Genomic DNA, 25,635 nt, shown 5'->3' with positions numbered 1-25,635 from the left:
CGTCTCTCATAAAAAAAGTAATGAAAAAAGTTATAGTATATAATGCCATAATAATATAGTCTGTCATAAAAAAAAAGTCACAAAGAGTCATAGTATAGTATGTCATAAAACATTATCCTATAATATAGCACGTCATGCCGCTGCTAACTTTAGCATACAACATCCTTGGACAAATGTACATATTGAAAACAAGCTTCACAATGTAACACTATGGGAAATGGTGTTTAAGACTTTTTAATTATTTTAAGTGCCTTAATTGTCACTAACTTGTTTTAATAACTACTTTTAGTAATACTTTTAGGACCCTGTGGACGCACTGATTTATCAACTTATTTATGTAATTCATCACCACAGACACATTTTCATCCAAATATAGAAACCTTTTTATTTTACAATTTCAGCAAAAATATTATACAATTCCAGTTTAATTGTACAGTTTGTTAAATATCTAAATACACTTTTACAGTTGCAATGTCAGTAGAAAAAAATATTGGATATTTTTTGTATGAGATACAAAATGTACACTTCCCTACACATCACACGTGATAAATTCACACACATGTACACAACATAGTGTGACTGGCCGATGCTGGCCGCTGACATTAAAAACCTTTGCGCTTATAAAATAAAATTTCTTTACACTGCTCACCGAATTTTAGTCTGAAAATTCATACTTAAATAAAAAGTATCTCGATATCACAACAAAAATTGGCAGCACTTTTACAACAGCCTTACTCCATAAACTGTGGAAAAGTATCGTGACTACAATACTTGATCCGTATTTCCACGCTGTTAAATGGTTATCAAGGAGATGCTCATGTCGTTGATACATGGTGATAAGAGGTTTTAATACTTTACCACAGTGGATATAAGATGGATTAAAGCACATGTAAAGAGTCACCAATAAGATTCAACCCCAGTTACAGTTTGATGTACTGTAATAAAAACATACTTTACATGTGCAGTGGAAAGGTACAATGTACTCTGATAAGCAAGAAACAAACAGAAAAAAAATCACAACAAATTTCACTTCAAGGGATACAGTTAGCAACATTTTGGGCTATACTTTTGGCAAATTCCCCATAAAGATCATATAAGTTCTGTTTCTGAGTGTACATTTGAATTAAAATTCAACAGTTGCTTAGCAGTTTGTGTAAAACACAGTAATGGCACAGATGTTCATAAACACTGACATCATCTAGTTTGCTCCAAATCCCCTGGATCTGTCACACACAACAGTTCAACATTATCATCATCTGCTCCTGATTATTCAAACAGAATGGCATCACTGTTGTTTCCTGATGAGGCTCGGAAAAAGAAAGCTACTCAAACTGAACACTAGCCGACGATATTAAGAGCTTTGCATTTAATTACCAAGGAGGCCGTATTGTTGAAAAGCCAGGAGTGTTGGTTGGAGTGTTGAAGTAGAGCCTGTCAAAAGGCAGGTATTGTGTACGAAATACATCTTATTGGACTTCTGCTTAAAGCCGTATTCACTGACGTCTGTTTGCCACATAGCTGCCAATGCTCACCTTTTTTCACCAGCTAGTCACAGATTTTGCCCATTTGCTCTTTGGCACCAGGCAGGTAGCACAGAGTAGGTTTATCAGGTTGTATTTGGTGAAAACAGAAAGCTGCCTGCTGATGTTGGAAACAAAACTGAACTTGACAGTAAAAATGTGCCATAACACCAAAACTGGGAGCTAAAAGAGGCTAAAACGCTTATTGAGCTGCTTCCAATCCGATTGCCAAAAGCCCCATTTCCACTGAGCAGTACGGTACGGTCAGTTCAGTTTGGTATTTTTTTGTCTCCACTGTGAGAAGTTGTGGATGGCACCAATGGAACCATTTCGTACCGTGCCCATTTTTGGTCACTCGTCTGTCTCACTGCAGTCTGTTCTGTTTTTGCGTCACTGTCTCCGTTAAAAGGTATATTATTAAGACTTCCTTCACCGTCGCCATGTTTGTTGTGAGAAACTTTTGACTCTGCCCTTGGGTCATGTAGTTGTTGTGTCTTTGCCAACTTGAAGTACGTATGGAATTTTGTAGGCAGTGACAGTCACAACATTTGGAGTCAACATATCTTCTTTGTACATAAAGGGAGTATAAATCCACCATCATTTTTTATCAAAGGTGGAGCTGATAGGAATCAAGTTCCAGTCAACAAGTTCTTATTTTATGAAACACTGTGGCTACGCTGCACTGTGAGATGAGCATGGCTGGCTCAGGGCAGACCAGATGTAATCAAACTGTTCTGTAGGACAGACGTGGGAAAAGAAAAACAAGGAGAAACTTCCAAGATGACTACATCTCTCGACAGGTACTACAGCAATACAAAAATAACTTTACATTTGCACAAGTGTCTCATTTCAGCCCAAAATGTTGCCCTGTATATTCGGCCCTCTCCACAACTTTCTCCACATGTACAGTGTTCGCATTAAACAGCCTTAACAGTCCTTCACAATAAAGTCACATGATTGAACAGCCCAGATTGCACTACTGATCCGAACAGGACTTTGACACGTCACCCCGATAACAGTGTTTTAAAAAGAACAAGGAAAAACAGTAGGAAATGTAGTGGAATCAGGGTGTAAAGAGGTCAGATGGGTGTTCAGTTTGGTCCTGTAGTGGAAACTTGGCTACAGCAGTGACTCAGTGGTCTGAAGCGGCAATTCCCACTCACCTCTTAACAATCTGACAATGTACAAGTCGCCCAGGCGTGTAGCTGGAAGGTCAGGGGAGGAAAGGACACAGACATCCTGAACTAAATTTAAAACTCTATGCTCTTCTATCAGGAGCGCAACGTCAGGATTTTTCTTCACAGTAAAACAGGTAGAGCGAATCATTCTCTAGTTATATCATTATTATATTAATTGATATATTGAGTAATTGGTAATTGACGGATTTGCAACAGAAATAAATGATATGTGAGGCTGTCAGCTGCAGGACAAATCACAGATTAGAGATACGCACGATGCATGGGCTGCCACATTTATAAAACATGGGAAATTCTACATATACTGTTTCATTTATTCTTTTGTTCTTCACACTTTGTGGCTTTGGCTTTCTTTCAATTCAAACTTCTGATGTCTCCTCTGAAGCAGATCAGCTAAAATGTGAAGTCAAGCAGACACTTGACAGAAACTGGCTCGACCATGACTACATTTGCTAATTGTAAACTCACAACATCACACTGGCATTTCCAAGTCCATGACAAAGACTTTGCCAACATATTCAAGCTTATTATCTGAAGGTTATGGAAGAATATTGCATTCACTTGACAAATAAAAAAAATCTGTTTTATTGAGTAATTTTTTCTGTTTTTTGGAGAAATTTTTTTATTTTTCTGTTTTTCGGTGTAATTTTTTTGTTGTTTTTTTTTTCGTGGTAATTTTTCTTTTTCTCGATTTTTCGTGGTAATTCTGTTTCTGATTTTCGTGGTATTTTTTTGTTGTTTTTCGGGGTAATTTTTTATTTATTTTTATTTATTTTTTTAAGAGTTAAGAGAGCAATAGAACAACAGATGCTTTCATTCCTTTCTTGAGAGCTCGATATAATGGAAGCAAACATGACCTGCTTGTTTAGTTTAATCCAGTTTTACTTTGTTTTGGGTTATGTCTCCAACTGATTCTGGAGAAACACTGCAATGTCCAGCAGATCTGAATGGGCTTTTCGTCTGAACAACCGCAAAGTCTTAAAGTGCCTGCATAAAGTTGACAAACTAATGATAACACCATCCATATGACTTAAAGACAAGAGTATCTCCCAGTGTCTCAAACCCAAAACAAAGTAAAACTGGATTAAACTAAACAAGCGGGTCATGTTTGCTTCCATTATATCCAGCTCTCAAGAAAGGAATGAAAGCGTCTGTTGTTCTATTGCTCTCTTTACTCAGAAAAAAATACTCAGAAAAACAGAAAAAATTACACCTAAAAACAGAAAAATAAAAAATAAATTACTCTGAAAAACAGAAAAAATTACAAAATAAAACAGATTTTTTTTTAATTTGTCAAGTGAATGCAATACGCTTCTGTAGGAGGTATCATCTTCATCATGATAAATAATTCAAACACTGTCTGTTCAACTTGGGACTCACTAAAAACAAAGGGTTTCAACTGGGGGCAGTGCCATGCATCCTGCGTCCTAGAGTGTAGCGTGCCTGATGTGTGTTCTCGTCGGCTCACATTGGGTTGTCTTGTTACTCATCAGATAAGCTAGCAAAACTGAAAAAAAAAAAAAAAAAAACAACAAAAAAACTAAAAATTCTTTATTATCCTAATCTTTGCTGTAAGCCTAAGATTTTTTGTGATGATCAATTTACAAAGATTCTCTTAGATATTTGCTTCTTGTAATTTACTGCTGGCATGGCTGCAACCACGACAAATCTTCCCTACAGATGGGGAGTCTGTATGGTGATATCAATGTCGTTTCCTACATCAATAATGTGTGTAATGTGCAAGACCATACAAATTATAGTAAAACATGAACAGTATATTCTTTATGCCTTCATACTTGTCAAACATCTAACAAACTCATTGTGTGTATTCAGTTTAATTTGCCTAACTGTCCAAGCTTTAGAAATAAAACTAGCCCACACTTCTCATTCTCATCAAACCAAAATAATTCAGGATTCTTGTTCTGCATTCATACATGCAGGTTATGATATAAAGTATGAATGTGTATTCAGAGAATGGGCTGAGACAGCACAATCACGGAGCTGGCCAATTTCTTAATTTATAAAATGCAGGATTTGGAAGTTGAGTCGAGTGTCTATTTGGAGGACTTTTTCTTATTATTAGTGCAAGTAAGGAAAATCAAAATATCAGCAAAGCTACATCTATATTTTCCAGCTCTGCAAAATGTATTGCCAAAGTGTCTTGACTAAAAAACTGTCAACAGATGGACATATGATTTGATAATTATAAAATCTGCACATTCAGTTCAGATTCGATTGGCGGTTTATCTTTCTTGCTTTTACATATTTGTGTACCACACAATCTGACTTGCACAGACAAATGTAAATTTAGCAAACTAATATGTGCAAGCTAGCCTAATCTATGACTTAAAAGTATCCTGACTGAGGTATTTTGAAAGTATGACTTTGTGTTTTGGTCTACAGCTAAAATCCAACAGAGCATGAAACATGGAATTTAGGATTAAAATGGCACAAACTGTACTGTACATTGCTCTGCTTCACAAAATCGGATTAGAGACTGGGTGCAGGCGACAGACCAGAACATCACGTTGAGCAGGAATCTAAATCATCATCGTTTCAACCACAGGATCAAAACAAATGATAAAAGAATGTTTCATTAAAAACAGAAAGAAAATCAAAAGGGGTTTAAAAAGGTGGCACACAACAATTCCCTTTCCCATAAAAGTACTTTGGATCGAACAGGTGGGAGAAACAGCACAACAGCATCATGTCGTTAAAATAGAACGGAGGTCTTCTTAGGGCTAGAGTTAACTTTTCAAGGCAGGAGGAAAATATGGTGGAAAAAAGTCTCTTTAGCTCTATTCACAGCCAGCAGTTACATGTGTGTTTAGAAAGCCATAGGAGTCACGAAGCCAGTGGTGCCTTCAATGTTCTGCACCAGAGTCAAAGGCAATTCATCCTCAATTCAAATGAGATTCTCTTTTGATGTAAAGATGGATTGTCCTCTCTGCTGATGTAGACATTTTAGACCACAGACACACACACATTCTGAAAATACACACACCTACATCTAGTCCTCTTCCAACAAGGCACGAAGATTTCATTCAAGTTTATCATTACACAAGTGCTTTATGCATTTTAAACCCACATTCATCTCAATCCCAGAGCTACCTCAGCGAGCCTATCCACAGTAATTCTCCCATTCGTCTCTCCTGCTCACACTGTACGCTAAAGTGATGTGTCAGCTCGGCAGCCGGCCAATCGGGCGGCCCTGCTGTGAATCAGCGGGCCTGCCAGTCACATAGCTAGTCATCCAGCCAGGCAGGCGTCCGTTTACAGTCCTGCCTGCTGCTTTGTGCCGCGACGTGACCCCGCGCTCAGCCGTCTGTGGCGGGGTCGTTTCAGCGACTGATCGGCGGAGTCGGGTGGGGAGCAGCAAAGGGCGCACAGACAGCAGGGGGAGACTCTAAGAGGGGTGACAGCAGCTCCCACCCCCACCATCACCACCACAAACAACAAACAAGCCCTTGGCCAGCAAGAGCTGGCCCGCACTAACCCTGGCGTTGGATAGCACTCGCCTCTGAGGAATAAAAGAAGAACGTGGCACAGTGACAAACCTGCGGACGACTCATCGATAAATCCAACGAAGACAGTACAGAAAAGAAGAAAAAGGAGCGAGGGGCATTAGAAAGGTCATCGTCTCTTTCCCTCACGCTTTCTTTGTCCACCTACACTTTCTACCTTCAAAGCAGCTCTGCCCACATTGGCCACAGAGAAGAGGAGAGCGGACCAGGAGAAAATACAAGCCGAGGGGGGCAGGAGACACAAGGGTGGATGAGGGAGGGAACAGAGGGTGGATGAGGGTTGTAAAGGAGAATCAATTCACCAGGTGATTTTCAGAGTGGTTCTGCCTGGCTTCACCCAGGTGTCAGGATGACTTTGGCTCAGCAGGAGCCCCCCCCCCAGGGAGGTTGTCAGAGCTGGAGAGACATAAGGGGATTTGAGAGCGAGTATGGAGAAGGTGGGCAAAGGTGCAGTCATGCAGGCAGATAGAGACGGACGTGCAGGCAGAGGCGAATCAGGAGAGACAGAAGGGGGAAAGAGATGGAGACAGAGGATAAAGGTACATAGACAGAGAGGGGAAGTAGAGAAAAAAACTGTGAGGGAACAGGTAAGGGGAAAGAAAGGCAAAAAAGGCAGAGAACAATTTAAATAGACAAAAGGAATGAGAAAAGAGAGGAATGTCAGATAACCAATCAACAGCAAAACCAGGAAGTGAGACAGACCCACTGCCAGAGTGGCGCCATGACAGAACAAATACATCTCACACACAAAATCACTTTTAAACACAAACCCATCAATCAGAGCTCAACTCAAGTCTTTCGTCTCGCCGATGTGTTTAACCAACTTCCCCCACGGTGTCCCATCCTGCCTCTGTCTGAGCACCCTAAAGAGAAACAGCTGTCACCTTGGTGCCAGGTAAACGGGGAACCAGAATAAATGTAAAACCCCATTTCAGAGCAGCAGCAGCAGCAGCAGCAGCAGCAGATCCACATCTGAGCGCGTCAGGAGTGGATGCTGCAGGGCCTCAGTGGGCGCCCCGGTTGAAGTGTTCCAGCACGGTGGAGTTGGTTTTCTCAAACAGCCACTGCTGGCTGGGGGAGGAGGGGTTACATGTGTTCATGAAGACTCGCCGCTCGTTCGGGTTGCTGTCGATACAGCTGTTACTGACGGTGTGATACAGACTTTTATCCTGGAGGAAAGAGGAGGGAGAAACAGGAAGGATTGTTGAGAGAAAAGAATTAAGATTAGAATTTAAGCCCCCTTAAAAAAATAGCTTTTCCATTTTCCGAAGCGTACAATAACTTTAGTTGAAACCTGCGTAAGATTTTTAATCCATTACAGTATGGTCACGACACTTTAACCTTTCCTATTTAGCATTTTAAAGATGTATTATAGCTCTAGATGGTTTGTAAAGCCACAACTGTTGCAGGTTGTGGTAACGCTAGCAATTTATTCCATCACCTCAGCAGAGAATGTGTTGGAATACCAAGAGTGTATGCGATTATGGTCATTGAATTCAAGGCCGTCAGGAGCGCCAGTGAAGCCAAAGGGTCAAACATCATCAGTATATGCTTGAGGCATTGCATGTCATGGAAAAGCAAGCGATTGAGTGACATTACAAACGCAACAGCAATCCATCTTTGCAAGGACATGGTCTCGCAACAGACAGTCAAGAAAGAGGAGTTCAAAGCAGTAATTAGAACACCAGAGTTGAGGTATGTCTTACATAGCGAAAACACTTAATATTAGGCTTGTGTTTTACTTGTGCAGTAGAATATTTCAGAAACGCATCTTTGGATACTTGAATACTTTAATTATATGGGTTTACAGTGGCTTATCCTACAGTCGGGAGTACATAAAATATAAGAACGTTTTAATGTCATCATGTATTACTGAAGGCTTCGATCCCTGTGTTTATACAACAATCTAAAAATACTAAAAGTTAAAGTTGTTGGCATGTCAGGTTTTTTTTGGGTTATGTTTTACTGCATTGCACTTTGCACAATAAAAACTGTTTATGTTCTGCAACTGTTTCATACTAACTCCTCCATATATTGTTTTATTTTGTGGGGCAATGCAAACGCTGTAATAATCAAGGACTAGGGCTGCCCCCTAATAGTCGACCAAACGTTAGGCAACCAGAAAGGTCTTTAGTTGGCACTCTTTCATTGGTTGCCTAGTTGCAGAAAAAAGCAAACTCCAACTCTATCAGGAGCTGCGCCTTATCAAAATAAATCAAAACCTATATAACTGGAACATGTGGGAATTTAATTTGAAAGGACAGACACAGGAAGAGGCCATGCTCAGCAGTCAGACAGGAGTCATGTTAAGTTGATCATGTTAGTGCAGGGCTACTCAGAGCTTTACATCTGTCCCACGGACGATAGGCCTACACAGTTATAAACAGCGCCTGGAGGAAGATCAGCTCTGCACTCAGGATTTCAGGTAAACAGGCTATGATACAGTGCTTGTTAAGGTTGCTTAGCAACCTCAGACGCAACCTGACACCACACACTGCACTTTCCAGGGCTGGTACCTGCGGTTATTCCACAGGCTAGTTAATAACATGTCGGGCAGGAAATCCAAAGTGTGGGATCATTTTGAGAAGGTGAAGGACGAACCCAAGGTGATATGTAAACTCATCTTCATTGGTCGACTACAAACATGACGTATCATCTGAAACATGGAAGTAGCTACATGCCCATTAGCCCACAGCGTCATTAACAGGCGGCTCGCTCAGTGTGTGACGTGCACTTGTAGATAAAATATAGGCCTATATTAATGAAGGTTCATTAGTACGGTTTTGTATTTCTCTGTAATGTAGCACAGTGTTAACAATGTTACTGATTCTAGTCTTTCTCACACCTTCAACTCAAGCCATTGTGTTGCCCTGCCCAAAATATATAGTTTCATAATTAAATTAATATCATAAACATGCAGGCGACTAGTCGACTAATGGCCCTAAATGACCACTATTGGTTGACTAGGAAAATTCTTAGTCGAGGGCAGCCCTATTAAAGACTTCACATATGCTCTGCTTTTATATTTTATGTACTCATATATGTATGTATATATATATATATATATATATATATATATATATATATATAAAGATATATATATATATGTATATATATATATATCTTTATATACCAGAAAACCGCCAGAGTCAAAAACAAAAAACAAAAAATGATGTATAACCAATTGATAAATGTTTCTAAATTATAAAGAGATGTATTCGTTCTGTTATTCATCAAATGTATTTGTCAAAAACTGTTTTGTACATTTTGCTGTATTAACCACCAGCTTGATATTTTCTTTTGCTTCCATGTGTTTACTGCTGTGAATAAGCTTGTTTGTGTCATCGCATTAAATCCTCGAAATATTACAAAAATATAAACACGGCCTCGTCTATGGCATGTTTTTGTATTAACTGAGCTTAAATGCATAACAACAGCATAATGAGGTCCTTTGAATATCCATCAGCTTCGGGGCAGATTCTGTTTAAAAGTGCAAAACTTTATGAAATGATTAGGAAGCCCTTAAGTGATTTATTTTTTTAAGCGGTTTTGTTGTTAGTGGTGTTGTTTTGTACAGAAAAAGAACAAAGTGTTGAGAAAAGAGAGAGTGATATACTGAGATAATGTGTTTACAGTTTGGGCTCTGACACTGGGGTGCTCTTTTCTCTGCCCTACCTTTCTGTAGCGCCACAGCTGGTTGCCTTTCATGCCGTGACAGTCGTACAGGGTGACGGGGCTGTTGTGGGAGATGGCGTCGAAACAGACTTTTTTTGTGTGCATGGGGTCGCCCACCCGGATGTCCTCTCTCCAGCCGAATGTGAACACCTGCAGGAAAGAAATCCTGGTTGTTATGTCGCATTCTTTCTAATTTTAAAGCATTCCAATGCAAGCAGATTATTAAGATGGCTGACTCATACCAAGGTGAATCAACCCTTCAAGTCTCGTCAAAACAGACAAATTGGAGAGGCAGAAATTATGGTCTTTTAGAAAATCTGACCTTTACTTGTGAAGCAGCAAATTATGTTCTTAGCCTGTTAGTGTATTTAATGTAAAAAAGTAACACAGCAGGAGAAAATAAACCAAGGGCCGAGCGCACAACAATCTTTTAGAAAATGCAAGCTAGAAGAGGAACAGGATGCACTGTTCGAACTAGTAAAATCAGGTTTTATTTCTGAGTATATGCTTGCCGTCTGTTAGTCTGTTCTCTGCACCTGGCAGCTATACCCTTCTGCTTTAACTACATTTCTCAAAAACAAAGATTCTAGCTTTTGTTTCTTCAACATTCCAATCTCTACAATCAGTTATGTCCGAGTGGTCACTGCTCCTCCAGCTCAGGAGGACTCTCTGAATGAGTTCCTTCACTCCTCTTGTACAAAATCAAAAAGCCCCGACCAGGACAGCTGCCAGGGGGCCTCCTGTGATTTGCAGTGAATCCATTTCTCGCTGGCGCTGAATACAGATTGCGACTGTGACACAGATTAAACTACAATGCATCTTCAGATTAAAGCAATTAAAGTGTCAGAGCTGTGAGGCACACTGTTTCAGCTGTGGAAACAAAAGGAGACATTCAGTCCATTAGGGCTGTGTTATGAGCTCGGCTTAAAGATCTTCAGTGTGATGTGTGAGAACAAACGGACTGCTTTAGAACAATGCAAAGATAATGAAGTAGTGTGTGTGTGTGTGTGTGTGTGTGTGTGTGTGCTGTTTATGCTCATTCGACATTAATGTGCGTTACTAAAAAGACAATCAACAAAGGCGAAGTCCACTTTCAGCAGTGGTTTTCCATGTAGTTACTTTATGTGTTGTAATGAACTGTCCTTGCTGTTGAACTCTGATCTGCTTACTTTAACCATTTCAACCCTCGAAGTAGGCCTCTTTGTCACTTGAGGCATTCATAGTCCATCCATCCATCTATCCATCCATCCATTTTCATCCACTTATCCGGGGCCAGGCCAAGCAAAGCACCCCAGACGTCCCTCTCCCCAGCAGCACTTTCCAGCTCCTACTGGGGGACCCCAAGGCGTTCCCAGGCCAGACGAGATATGTAACCCCTCCAGTGTGTTCTGGGTCTGCCCCGGGGCCTCCTACCAGTGAGACTTGCCCAGAACACCTCCAGCAGGAGGCACCCAGGAGGCATCCTAATCACATGCCCGAACCACCTCAACTGACCCCTTTCGGCACAAAGGAGTGGCGGCTCTACTCCGAGCTCCCTCCGGATGCTCGAGCTTCTTACCCTATTTCTAAAGCTGAGCCCAGCCAGCCCACGGAGGAAACTCATTTTGGCTGCTTGTATCCGCGACCTAATTCTTTCCAACACTACCCAGAGGTCATGACTATAGGTGAGGGTTGGGATGTAGATGGACCAGTAAATCAAAAGCTTTGCCTTCTGGCTCAGCTCCCTCTTCACTACAACAGTCCAGCATCACTGCAGACGCTGCACCAAACCGCTGATCCACTCTATTCTACCCTCACTCATGAACAAGACCCCAAGATACTTGAGCTCCCTCACTTGGGGCAGTAACTCTCCACCAACCCGGAGTGGGCAATCCATTGGTTTCCAGCAGAGAACCATGGCCTTAGATTTGGAGGTGCTGACTCACCGACCGCTTCACACTCGGCTGCAAACTGCCCCGGTACATGCTGGAGGTCACTGTGGCATTCATAGTGTTTCTCTAAAACTGCAGATGTGCTGAGTAGGTAAAACAAGAGGTGCCTGTAGCTCAATTTTTAGACCTCGTCCTGCAGCAACCTATGGAAAACCTACCCACACCAGTCGTGCATACATTCACTTTCAAAATAAAGATTCTGTCAATTCTAAAGGGACCTGATTACAATCAAACCACATTTGAGAAAAAAAACTTGAGGGTAATCAGACTGGATCTAAAATGCGGTTGACCTGAACAGAACAAAACAGAGAGAGAACACCAGCACAGGTAGCAGCACAATGCTCCACTGAGTAGCAGCTGAAGTAAAAAAGGAAGGCAATATGTCACTTCTCCTGCGTTACAAATGCTGCAAAATACTAATGCTGCATTTACAACAGCTTTAGTGTGTTTCCTTTTATCTGTGCACAAGTTGTGTCATATTGTCCTGTTTGTCTCAGTTGCACTAAAATGATTTTCTTTCAACTTTTATTGTAACATCAATAGGGCAAAGTTTAAAGAGCTTGAGGAGGTGATTTATTTAGATATTTATGTTGCTGCTCACCTGTCCATGGCTCCAGCTCACCTCGCCCCGCCCCTTCACACAGGTCTCCAGTCGGATGGGACTCCCTGATACAAAATGTTTACTCTCCATACACATGCCGCTGCCCACGTTCCGGATCTACAAACACACATAACAGCAAAGTCATTAACAAGGACACAAAGGACGTTCAGCTGTCAGTCAGCAGACATGATCATCATCATTAAAAGCAAGTGACAAGAGATTTTCTCAAAGACGTAATCACACAGGACATTACGCACAGAATTGTTGAGGCAGATTCAAGTTTTAGAATTAGACCCTTGGTTTGGTTTATTTGTGGGAGGCAATAACATGCAAATTAATCTCTGATTCACATCAAACAAATGTGCTCTTTCCTCTCTGAGTGCAGTCAAACCAGATTTCCAGGCGGCAGCCTGTGCCACGGACAGATTTGATTGTTAGAGCCAACTGGCCAACATTTTCTTGACAGCCTCTTGAGTTATTTCAGAAAAAAAAAAAAAAAAAAAGCTGTTAATAATGATTTGGATTTTTTGGTCTGATGGTTATATTGAAATACCAAAACAAAAATGTTCAGCATCTGAATATTCAGAGTACGGCTTGATTAAAGGCAAATTGTTTTTCTCTGTCAGTTTTTTTAACGTGATATTAAAACAAACAAAAATTAAAAATAAAATTTCCATTTTTTGCGGTCACAACTTTGTCATGCTGTCCAGCACTACCATGAACCAAGTGTCCGCTTAATAAAAATACTGATGTGACAACAACATAACACACAGGCTCGTTGAGAATAAATTAAATATTATTTTAAGACCAAAACTTGGACTCTAATAAAAACATTTTCAGGAGAAAACAATTTAAAGGTTTGTTATTTTATAGTCCTGATGACATGGTTTCAAGTCTGACAAACCTGTTGAGACAAATTAATTTCACTGTCTCTCCTTTTGTGTTTATGTAAGAGAGCTGACTGTACCTCTCCCCACGCAGCAGCAGGAGGCTCCACTGGTGGGTAGTGCTTGGGCAGATCCCAGGCCACCTTGTTCATGAACCACTTGAAGTTCATGCAGTTGAGGCGGTTCCTCAGCTCCTTCTGCACCGTCATGTCTCCTGCTGACAGGTGGCGGTACTCAGGCCGACGCTGGTAGATGTATTCGGCGTACTCGTCCATCCACACTTCTGCCACGCGCTTCAGGTTCTGAAATCAGAGTGAACCAGTTTTGTATGTCCATGTAAGGCGCTTTGTAAATGCAGTTAATCCTTTTAAAATACAAAGATGATCGTAGTTTGTGCGATAGGAAAAGTTTCTGGAGCACTTCCTGTACCTGATTAGACGACCCAGTTTTTTAGACTGTCATTAGGTTTGTACTTGAATAAAATTGAGGCTGATCTAGAAACTTAGCAAAGTTTCACCTCAATTATCTACTTTACACTACAGATGGTCTGCACTTAACTCAATGCTGATGCTAAGTGAATTTGCTTTCCCACTGTGTCAGACAGTAAAAGACACTCACTTGAAAGTCTGCAGGTCAACTGGCTTCTTAGCAGATCTTAGACTCTCTGGACATCACGTCTTCATTCAAACACAGACTAAGACATCATCTGTACATCCTGCCATCTCTTAATGCTTTGATTCATCTGACACGACAAAGTGATCAAAGCCGCTCAGTAGAAAAAGGCAGCCAGTCGTCCTAAAGGACCTGTCATCGTGTCCCAGAGGGCGAGAGATGAAAAAATAGGAGCAACTTGTCTCCAGTCATGAAAGCAGTTACAATACTGAACTCAATTATGTGCTAATTTACAGGGTGGCTTCATAAAAGACAAAGTGTTTCTGTCTCTTTTTCTTTTCTCCCTGACACTTTCATTATGACAGACGTAGCCTATTACACTATCTCATGAAACAGTGAGCAGGCTGAAAAGTTGGACTAAATCTTTTGGATTTTGAACTAAATGAAAACTGCAAGACTGGTTTGATGATCTCTGCCAAGATACCAGATTTATACAAACTTAAAAGCATTAGCATTTCTCAGATGTGGTGTTAAGCCTTTGACATGACCACTTCCTCGGAAAATAATGTCCCAAGAAACTGTGAGAAACATGCAAGACCACTTAAACTTTACGAAATATGCAACAAAATGAGAACAGTGTCAGACAGAAATATCCTGAAACCCACCTTCTTTATATTGTGTAATTTGCCAGTTCGTGCGGCCTACATACATAATACAAACGCATAGCGCTCTTCTTAGATCACAGTTGTCCCAAAACAATTGCTGGCGTGGGAGCTGATTTTGTGAGTTTGCATTTTTGCTGTTTTTAGGTGAGAAGTACCTCCAGGTTTTGTATCTCATCTGCATTTTTTTTTGTGGCTCTCCTTTAATCTTTAAACGTCTTTTTATGATTGCCTTTTTATGGTGTCACAAGTGTTTTCACTAGACTACAAAGAAAGCAGCTTGGAATTAACTACAAACTAAATTACAGGCAGATTTATAATGGCAAATGCATGAGAAAGACTTCCCCTAATATGCAAAAAGTATCAATCCTTCAATCAGTGTGAAACAGTCTAATATCAGAATGAAACTGTCTCAGGTTTCAGGTGACTGAAACTGTAAGCAGCGATGACTGCGGGGCAGACAGCTTCTTCAACAGGCCCTTTAAGCTTAGACAATTGCAAACATGAAAGATTTACACCCAAGCAATGGGGAATCCATCCATCTGAATCATTTGAGGTGTGAAGTAGTAAAAAACCCTGTCAGCCTCTGAGGTACAGATGCATGTCTGAGAATACAGATGGTCGTGGCCTTGGAGGTATGGATGGTGAAATGAATGAAAATACAGGTTCAGTGAGCCTCCCAGCAAAGTATAAATACACATTGTCCAGCCTTTGGAGGTACAGATGTAAAGGAAAAAACCCTCCAGCCACAAATAGACTCTCACACAAACTCCCTGTAGCATGGCTCATTGCCTGCAGCGATACTTGGGCTCTTCAGGTGAAGTAGAGTTCAGCGGTTCTATCTCCTTCCATGTTGACTGGACTTAGGTGGGTGGGGGACTCTTCTACCTCCTCCCTCTACTCTTGGGTGAGGAATAGCAGAGTCAGATTTTTTGTGAATGTGTCTGGAGGGCGCTTGTTTTCAGTATCTGTGCTTGCTGAATGGGCTTGCCTGATGTACTGCTGTTTTGTAAAGTAAGTATGGTATGGTAGTGCAAATAATGTCCTAGAATGTCAATTAAATGGAGGAGAGATATCTACAAAATCAACAGTGTTTTGATACTGAAACAACATAAAGCATCTCAGGGAGGGTGAGTTAGTTAGCATGTCCATAAAGTTTGGAAACTTTTTTTTTTGGTTGCCAAAATCAGTGCTATAAGAGTCAACAGCGCCTGACTCAAAGGCCTTGTTCAGACCGTTAGCCCAAATGTCCATTTTCTGACATATCTGGATTTTATCCAGATTGATTTTATGTTCGGACAGAAACAAAACACATGAAAAACCATTTTTGAAAATTGGATCCAAACCACATTTAGAGGTGCTTTGAAATGTGATTCCAATCACATTTCTACAGATGCATCCCATTCCAGATGCTCTGGCTGCTCAAATCTGATTTCAAAGTGTCTCACACACAACTATTACATCAAATCTAGAGAGTCCCAAGCGCTGAGCAGAATCTGGGCTGCTACTAGCAGAGCGCTGTGGAGGACAACATGGAGAACAAGTCTGTGGAAAGACGCTGACGGAGGAGTTCTGCACCGTGACTTCACGGTGCAATTGTTTGGAGATAAAATGATGGACTTCCATTTAGTATGATTAATGCAGAGAAATGTCTTGCCTATCAGACAGGATGTGCAACTTGTTACACTCCGTTTCCATCTTCAGTCTGACATTTTGTCCACTCTAACCAATTTCCATGGGGGAGGGGGATTCAATTTTCCCTAACCCATCATCAGAGACCAACATATCCACCTGAATCTAAAGTCATTTTAAGGCCATCCTGATAAGTAGCCATGCCAACATACTTGTTTTGCTGAGGTTTAAAAGGTCAGGTGGAATGAAGTTAAACAAACTACGATATCGGGTGATATTGAGAAGATGTGGATTTAGAACAGCCTTCATAGCAGCATCTTTCTTGTCTAATAATCCTTGCCATTATTGTTATCACTACTCATTAGCCCTTTTTAGACAGGAGTTGTGCAAATTTGCAGGAAAGCCCAATCAGTCTTTTTTCAGCATTGGCAGTATAAAAACAAAATCGGGGAGTGCAGCAAAATGCCGCCTACCTACTTTTGTTCATACAGAATGCGCCTTTTTCGGGGCAATGGGGGGCGTGAGCAAGTAACAAAACATGTAGCTCANACGGCGTCATCAACAGCTCCTCCCACAAGTCTTCAACAGCCCCTCCCGTTGCGGAATGCTGCCTCGGTCTTTTTAAACTAAAAGGGTTCCACCAATATGTCTACCCTACGAGGCGGAAAACTGGGCGCCTCGGATCAACTCGCCAATCCGGCTCTGTGTGTCTAAACGCTCGCAGCTTGCCAGCAAAACGGCCCAACATTCGCAGAGAATCTGGCAGTGTAAAAGGGGCTACTGGTTCAGGTGCACCACTTGACAATGCTTGACAACAGCGTTAGTCCTGCCCATGGTGCTGATTGGCTAACTAACGAGACACCGCTGTCTCATGTCACAATGCAAGATGCATTAGTCAACTCGGTGGAGAAGGCAGATTTAAAGGTCTGGACCTCAGCAAGTTATGAACACAACACCAACATGTCATCATTTTAAGCTGACATGGCAAACGTGCTACCAAACAGTAGCTTACTCACACATCCAGTTGTTAGAGAGCAACTTTATCATTCATTTAATTGTGTTTGTGTAAGTCCAATATTCACCCTCTCTACCTCTGTTTTCTCTGCCTCTCTCTACCAACTCCTGAGGGAATTATCTGGCTCTTTAGCAGCTAAATGCTGCACTATGCTCACCAACTGTGTCTGTCTGCTGTTTGGTGCTGAGCAGGTCGTGTACAATAGGGTTTAAATAGCTTTACCCCTGAAAATGTCTGCCTACATGATGACAATGACCTTATTCCCTTGATTCAATTTCTACAACTGCAATGATGCCAGTGATACAAACCCAAATTATATTAAAACAATGTGTATTTTTAATCAAGATGTTCAGTGAAAATTAACTTGACTACAAAGTTTTATCCATTCCCGGTGAATACCAAACAAACTCACCAGTCAACTAAAGTAAATCATTTCAAAGGGAAAGGCTTGCTTTTTAAACTACAATGTAGAGAGGCACACGGGGGAAATAACAGAATTCATCACAGCCTGAGGTACAGTAAATTTTTCTGCGTTGTTAAACCTGCTGCCCGTTTGATATCAGCATTCAATACAGCCTCAGTGAGGGGCTAATGGTCAGACGGAAGAGGCAAAAAACAGAGGTTTAATTACATATTCAGCCGAGGCAAACAGAGCCAGGTGTCAGACTGAGGCTGAGTCATGCATAATGAATAATGTTCAGCTACAGGCCAGACGAGCATTTTTTAAATATTTCCCATCCTGTGTCAAAATGTTGACGCTCACATGAAATAAAGAAAGTGGAGCTGATTATTGGAAAATGCTAAGCTGTATATTGTGGATACAGGGGTTTGATTCTGACCCACGATGCAACTCAGACCACCGATAGTTTGTGTGGAGATTTGGGTGTGTTATGCTAGTGGAGGCTAATGTAGCCTTGCAGCAGAGATGAGGAGCCGGCTACAGGTCTTGTGAGCTTACTTCTTTTGAACTCCACAACCCCAGATTGTTTTTGTTTTTTTTCGCAACTGAAGTCTTATAGAATGCGATCAGCGATGCTCAAAGAAGCCAACACACATTTGAAAAGCTCAAAACATGCTTGTTGTGCTCTGGGTGATCTACACACCTTGCTGTTAACAGTTGAGATGTTCTTAAGGTAGAACATACATGCTATAACACATCACACTCACCCTGGCCAGGCTGACCCCACCAGGAACTTTGTAGGGGACGTACTTCCTGTAGATGTGTCCTACCCTGGAGCAAGGGATGTCCTCCATTCGACCACCACACATCCACACCTACAGAGACACAGAGACAGAGAGAGATTCAGCAGTGTTTGACAATATTGGGTCAAGGTCTGGTCAAAGCTGCAGCGCTGGTGTTTGTGCAACTGAACAGTGTGAATATCAGATGAGCTGACAAGGTCGGCAAATCAGACAGATGAAACAAAACTGTGTGAAAAAGACAAAGCGTGGGAAGATGTGATGAAGACAGCAATGGGGAGCAAACAAGGTTAGAATGTAAAGAAAGGGAGAGATGGAAGGAGTGGGAGGATGACAGAGACGTGAAGCAATATATACTGTATGTACACAGTTGCAGGGTATATTGACTGGGGTCATGGCTCTGTGGAGAGAGGGATAAAAGGGAGGGAGAGGGTATGTCTGGGAAAAAGAAAAGAAGAAAAAGAAGTCAGAGTAGAGATGTACAGTCAGACTCACTAATATATTATAAGGTTAGATAACAGCTTAAAAACTTCTGAAAATAATCCTCTTTTATGGAGAGAGCAAGAGTGAGAACACCAAAACAACCCAACAAAATGAAAAAGTTCATGTGTTTGTAGATTGCATAGAGACCGGAGAGAATAAATGACATCAAAGAGAACAAGACAAGTCAATCATGCTTAGCTAAATGACAAAGACTGAAATTGGATTTGTTATGCTACTTTTGGAAAGCAGAGCCTCTTTTCAAGTCTACAGGGTGTGAGTACTTGAAATTTCAAAAATAGATTTCTGGTGATGTATTACGTGAAACTTCATCAGAGCAGTCTGAGGTTAGAAGGTCAGACAGTGAAAGTTTGGGTGAACTTTAGTTTCCACTTTGAGTATCTTAAGGAACACTTGCCAGTTCACTCCTGAGCTCATGCATTTCTCTTTATACTGCAGAAATCCTTCAAAGTGTGACAAAGCTCTTGTCTTTTGAATCAAATAATAATCAAATAATAATAATGGTTAAAAACTGTCAGTGAACCATGGAACCAGTGAATGTTGGGCATTTTAACTTAATAAAGGATGTGGATGATTAATTGATAATCTTACAAAGACAAATGGAAACCAGTTGCTGCTTCAAATGGTTAGAAAAATATGTCAAATAAATCTGAAGAACATGCAGTTGAAAATTATAGGCAAACAGCAGGGAAGGGCAATACCTAACTTTTTATTTTATTTCATTTTATTTATTTATTTTTGGCTTTTTTCTTGCCGTTATTAGATGGGACAGTCTAGGTGTGAAGTGGGAAAAGAAAGTGGGAGAGTCCACAGCCACTGTGGTAAGGTCATTGCCTTTGCACATGGAATGCCTACTCTACCCACTAAGCCGTCAGGTGCCCCAAAACTTTTTAAATTCGATATGACTTAATGTTAGAACTTTAAAGAAACCAATCCCGGCCATTAATAACATTGTTATTACAGATTTATTGTGGGCACATTATTGTTTTTGTTCAGCCTTTTTGCAATCTGGAAATCCATCGGTAAAAAAAAAAAATTCTTCCTTTACTTCTTCCTTTTAACGGAAGTGCAGGGGCCTCGGGGATCGCTCACCCGCTTCACTTCCGGCGGTGCCCCCAGTGTTACACTCCTACCTGCAACTCGAACCAAACGGCAGTAAAAACGTTGCCGCTAACGCCCCTTTTTTCCTGTCGTGAGGAGTGGAAGGTGTCCTGGTGGATGCACAACGCTTGTAAGTTGTGCTGTTGTCCGTGTTTTTCACGTTGACGAGACGGCGTTTTGGGTGGAGCGGTCACCATGGACGCGGAGCTTGCTGTTTCTGTAGGTACACATTTCCTGGGGACACCAGCACGTCTCGGCCCTGCCCTGGCTAAAGCGCAGCACTGTTCAACCTCAGTAGTTGTCTTTCACACAGGGCTGCCGACAGATTCTACAATGTAAATTGCAGAATCTGTCTTGAGAGATTAGCCTCTTTGTAACTTTCAGGGTGCATTTTTGTGGCTCCTTTTACGAATGTTTGAAGAGGTTACTCACGTTGCTGCAGTGTGGCACTTGCCATAAACAGTGCATCTTGTTTTATTTTTACCTTAAGATGGATAGAACGCCACGCTATGTTTCCTTTCTGCCATATGACTCACGAGTCTCACGCTTCATACAGACGTGCGTCTGTGTGTGTCTGTGCACTGGGTTGTGACACAGGCTAGCTAAAAATGTCAGGGCTGTTTTGGCACAAATATACAAAAGAACTGAAATGTTTGGAGGTGATGCAGCCACCGACGTTTTGTATATATATGAAGTATTGATCCCACAGCAACGTTACAAGATGGAGTGTACATGATTTGTAGTTAATGGGCTACTTGCAGACTCATTGACATGGTCCTAAAAAATCATCAGTTTCTCACTTCTTTCAACTGATGGTGGAGCATGCCAGTGTATTTCTTTATCATTCAACTTAATCATCCATCCATCCATTTTCTGCAACAGCTTATCCTATTCATGGTCACGGGGAGGCTGGATCCAATCCCAGCTGGCATTGGGCAAGAGGTGGGGTACACCCTGGACAGTTCACCTGACTATCAAAAGGCTGACAGATAGAGACAGACAACTATTCAAGCTTGTGACTCTGCAATCACAACCATGCTGGGTTATTCATACTTTCCTTGACCTCTTATACCAACTCACAGCACACCGTCCTCCACAAGCTCCCAAATCTTGCAATCTACTCCTACTACTCCTCCTGTCGTGACTAGAATCTCTTAGTTCTTGTCTAAAAACTGCTTTGATGTAACCAATGTTTCTCTATTTTTTTCATACCATGCTTTTATTCAGAATGACTTGCAATAACTTTGGTGTCTTTCTCACAGATGCGTCTGATGATGGACATAGCCCGGCCACAGGGGGAAGCTCAGTGAGTCAATAATGAGAGGAAAATGCTGCTCTATCCCTGACTGATGGACTTCCCTTCCCTTCCCTTTTGGACTTGATAATTTCCAGTCAGTTTGTTGTTATTCTGCATCACTCCCCTTCCTGATTCCTCCAGAGTGGACATCAGCTGGCTGCTATTTCAATTCAATTACTTCTTGTCAAGTTTGTTGCACCACTCCAGCTTGGACAAACAGAATCGGGGGAAATAACAGATTGAATCCAACCCTCCCCACATCTCGCTGTAGGGAAGGTCTGACCTGCTGTGCCAATCCCTTCCATCTTCTTCATCCCAGACTGAAACACTTGAGCTTAATAACAGGGGCGCCTCGCGGCTGGGGGGATCAAGAGCTTGAGTTCAGCGCCGGTCAGATTAAATTGAAAGTCTTATCACTCACCTCAAACACACAACTTCTACAATATGCTCACCTCAAACTATGAACACTAAAACCATACCGCCAAGGCACGTGGCAGCATTACCACCTCTTTTAAAAACAACTGTATTAATGTCGTGCTTTTCAAAAACAAGTCCCAAAATGCAACGAAAACGGGGCCAGCCAATGCTCTACAATACACGACACTATCAACAATGTTTGACCCAACAGCATCGACTGCATTTACATACATATGTGATATATCTGATCGTTTATGACTGTTGCCGGTAAACTTCTTTAGATGTTGTCAAACTAAGGACTGCGGTTTCCTTTTTGAGGCCAATAGACAAAGAAATAGCTGCTGTAGGTGTTACCTGCATACTTACAAGGTACCCTGTGAAGTTTCTGACCACCAATATCACCAAGGAGCAATGTCTTTATGAGTTGGTCCCTGTTTTGTTTGCATCCAGTGCACATGCAGACTCATATTCATGTGCGTGTTAATACAGTCAAAGCAACACATACTCCTGCAGATGGTTTCACGCTTGATCAAAAGTTGGTGGCTTTAATAGTGCTTAGAAACATGACAATGCCCCTACATAAGTGGGGAAGGAGCAGACTGCAAGCAAGCAAACATGGATGTTCATATTATTCCAAGATTTGGCTTTGAAAATGTTTTATGTGGAAGGAAATGCCTTTAATGAGCTTCCTGGGCCTTAGTGAAAACTCCACAGGGTACTTTAAACAATTTTCCTTGAGGAATTTCGAAGTTTTTTGCATTTAAAAGACACAGATTTGGGGCAGGAATCTGCACTCTAACTAAAAACGTTTCACGTATTTAACATTTGACTTTCACCACCCACTAAGTCAGTTGCCACAGATGAACAGAAGGCTATTTTTATTATTAAAAACAGTGATAAAACCTTCTACATGTCTTTGCCAATGATGCTTAAAACTGTTGTCTAGAACATCTGACAGTGTGATTTGAGGTTCAGGACAACAGGGTACGATCCTCTCACAACTGTCAACTGGCATTAGTAACAAAATAACAAATTAAACACCATTTTCTACCTTTGTTTTTTGGGTCACCTGTCATTGCACTCACTATGTCTACCTAAACTCTGTCATGATGCTTTATTTCTTTGGGAGGAGTTTTCCTGTATTGATAAACCAGTTTTTTGGGGGGAAATCTCCTTTACAAGTGCAGCTGATGGGTTCAAATCGGGGTCAGAGCTTCAGTATGGTATAAAAGTCTGTACATCCTGAAGGCTGACAGAGAACACTTGAGTCTTCTGCACGCTGAGTCCGTCACTTCTTCAGAGAGGAGAATTTCCCTCACACTAAACTTGTTGAATGTCTTGCTGAATGCTTGAACGAGTTTTTATATAATTTTCTGTTGTATTAGAAGATTCGGCATCAGAATTCAGAAAAGGAAGGTTGGTGGTTTGATCCCTGGCTCCTGCAGTCTACAAGCCAAAGTGTCCTTGGGCAAAATACTGAACCCCAAATTTGAGTGTGAGTGTGTGGATGATTAACTGATGAGCAGGTGGCACCTTGTATAGTAGTCTCAGCCACCACTGTATGAATGGGTGAATAGTACCTGCAGTGTTAAGACATTTGAGTGGTTGCTAAGACTATATATATATGCAGTCCCTTTCTCATTCGTTCCCTGCTCACTAGCTACTCTTGTACACTCCCCCTGTTGGTCCTGCTTAAAACAGCAATGTAAAAGCTTTCATGCATACCATACTGTATGTTGAATCACTATCATTTCAGTATCAATTAGCAAAACAGAGTAACAAAACAAGTATACAGTGATGTGAAGGAGCAACAGAAGGTGAAACAAATATGTCCAATCAAAGCAAACTACCCAGCAGTGGCCTTTGTGCTTAATTGAGTGAGACGGCAAAAGACCTTACTCATTCAAACTAGAATTCAATTATTGTGACGGGCCGTTCTGTCTGTGCAGAGCACACTGACGGAGCCGGCAGAGAGGAGGGAGGGACTAGTTCTTATTAACATGCTGGCCAAGTCGCGAGCAGTTATGGCTATGCTATAGAATGATTCATGCTAAAGCACCAGACAAAAGCGTAATCTAATATGGTATTCTGAGTATGATTAATGTGGAGAGTCTTCCATGCAACAGAGTATGTTTAGCTCAAATGATTGAAACAAGAGTTGAAAGCATAATGAGGGATGTCTCATGGGCTCAACAGGCTGTTTTTTTCTGGAGCTTTTTAGTTAAAGAGCTGTGGATAAAGAAATAAAACATGAGGAGAAACATAAAGAACATGATCCGTTCTCCTTTGAAAGCAATTCAATGTCAAAATACAGATGCTTTCAGTGTCTTAACACAAAATGAGCAAATGTTCATTAATTAGAGGGAGCTCTAGACGAAACTCAAGCGTACATCATTTGCACAAAGATGCAACAACTACTGAAACCCTGAGAGTCCCAATCTGTCTTTTACTGTAAATCAAGCTGAACAATATCAGCAGAATTTGAATAGCAATATAAACTCCTATTTAAAGGGGCAAAAAGTTTGCTGTTGTGCACTGCCTGTAGACCAAAACAAAGTGTGTCATGAGTCACTCCTCCCTCTACCTCTGCTCTCCACCCCCCACCGCCCCCACTCGCCTCATCTGGGCCGGTGAGCACCGCAGCTTCTCCACAGACTATTACATCCAGACGGTCCCAGTGTTTCTTCCGCAGGCTCCACTTCACTCAGCTGCCCGATATACCCGCTGCTTCTTCCCACATTAACCTGAATAACAAACCAGGGCTCGGTGCTCCGGTTGGATCCAAATGGAGAGCCGGGGTTTGCTGGGAAGCTAGCGGAGGCTAACTGGCTGTGCTGGCAGCTGAGTGAAGTGGAGCCTGAGGAGGAAGCACCGGTTAGCCCCCGGTTTCACTATAGGCAGATTCACTCGCCACAGGGGCGAGGAAATAAAACCTAAACAGCCAACTAAGTTTGGCTTAGTTTAGCAGTTAGCAATGTCTTTCACTCACTCTCAGTCTCTGCTGTGTTTAGCTATTTTCCTGATTTCCTGTTAGCATTAGCACTAGTTGGCTGCCACGCTAACGTCCCTACTATTCTCCGTGAGCCCGTGAGCCCACGGCTCATGGCTCCGGCTCACACAGAGTAGGGACGTTAGCATTCACTCCTGGAGTTAGCACTAGAGCTACTACGGCTACTGGAGTGGCTTGCAGCTATGGAGCGCTTCTACCAGCTCTTCTAGTCACTGAGCCTCGCCTCCATCTCAGCAAATATATTACATTTATTACAAGTACCATCATCATTGAAGTAGGCAGGGGAATAGCTAAACACAGCCCGCCAGGCTGCCCACCAGGCTACATTTTACAATGCTAATTGCAAATGTTAGCTAGGCTGCCAGGCTACTCACCTAACACAACCGTAATGCCTGACCCATTGCTAGGACAGAGCCGCTAATAACTCAAGCTCCGGACATTAACCCATGCTACGATTGTAACATTAAATTCAATTGAATCTATATAAATGTAGAGTATGTGTAAATGTAGAGCAAGTATGTAAAATAAGCATGCAAAGGATGTGAGTATGCAAACACTGTTGTCGAAAATACTGAATACAAAGCCAATTAATTGATCAAATCAATGAAACTTACAATGAAGACAATTAACAAATTACAATTTGCCTATTGCTCATGTTTCTAACAAAATACCATGGTTCATAGTGCTCCCCACCACTTCTGAATTATACCACATTCGCAACAAGTGGGAAGGTTTAAACATTTTTAAGGAGTCCTCACACCCTGCAAACCCTCTGTTCAGTCTTCTCTCTTCAGCTAAAATACTACGTGGTATTAAAGATCCATTGTGTTGGATTTAGGGGGAATAGGGCCATT

At 41.5% G+C, this 25,635-nt stretch overlaps 1 protein-coding gene across 1 annotated transcript in view; it reads right to left on the bottom strand.

Moving 5' to 3' along the window:
- Nucleotides 1-371: 371 nt before the first annotated feature.
- The window catches only part of LOC126387853 (polypeptide N-acetylgalactosaminyltransferase 10-like), a 125,268-nt gene continuing 100,004 nt past the window's right edge, over nt 372-25,635 (bottom strand). Inside the window, exons 8-12 of the mRNA XM_050040577.1 lie at nt 18,423-18,530; nt 13,415-13,636; nt 12,448-12,564; nt 9,916-10,065; nt 372-7,409 (exon numbers count right to left, since the gene is read on the bottom strand). Coding sequence (XP_049896534.1) covers nt 7,245-7,409; nt 9,916-10,065; nt 12,448-12,564; nt 13,415-13,636; nt 18,423-18,530 — 762 coding nt within the window. The 3' untranslated portion in view covers nt 372-7,244. The remainder of the gene's footprint in view (nt 7,410-9,915; nt 10,066-12,447; nt 12,565-13,414; nt 13,637-18,422; nt 18,531-25,635) is intronic.

This window comes from Epinephelus moara, chromosome 3 (genome assembly GCF_006386435.1).
Source record: "Epinephelus moara isolate mb chromosome 3, YSFRI_EMoa_1.0, whole genome shotgun sequence".
NCBI classification, from domain to species: domain Eukaryota; kingdom Metazoa; phylum Chordata; class Actinopteri; order Perciformes; family Serranidae; genus Epinephelus; species Epinephelus moara.
This window is presented reverse-complemented; position numbering and strand designations above follow the sequence as displayed.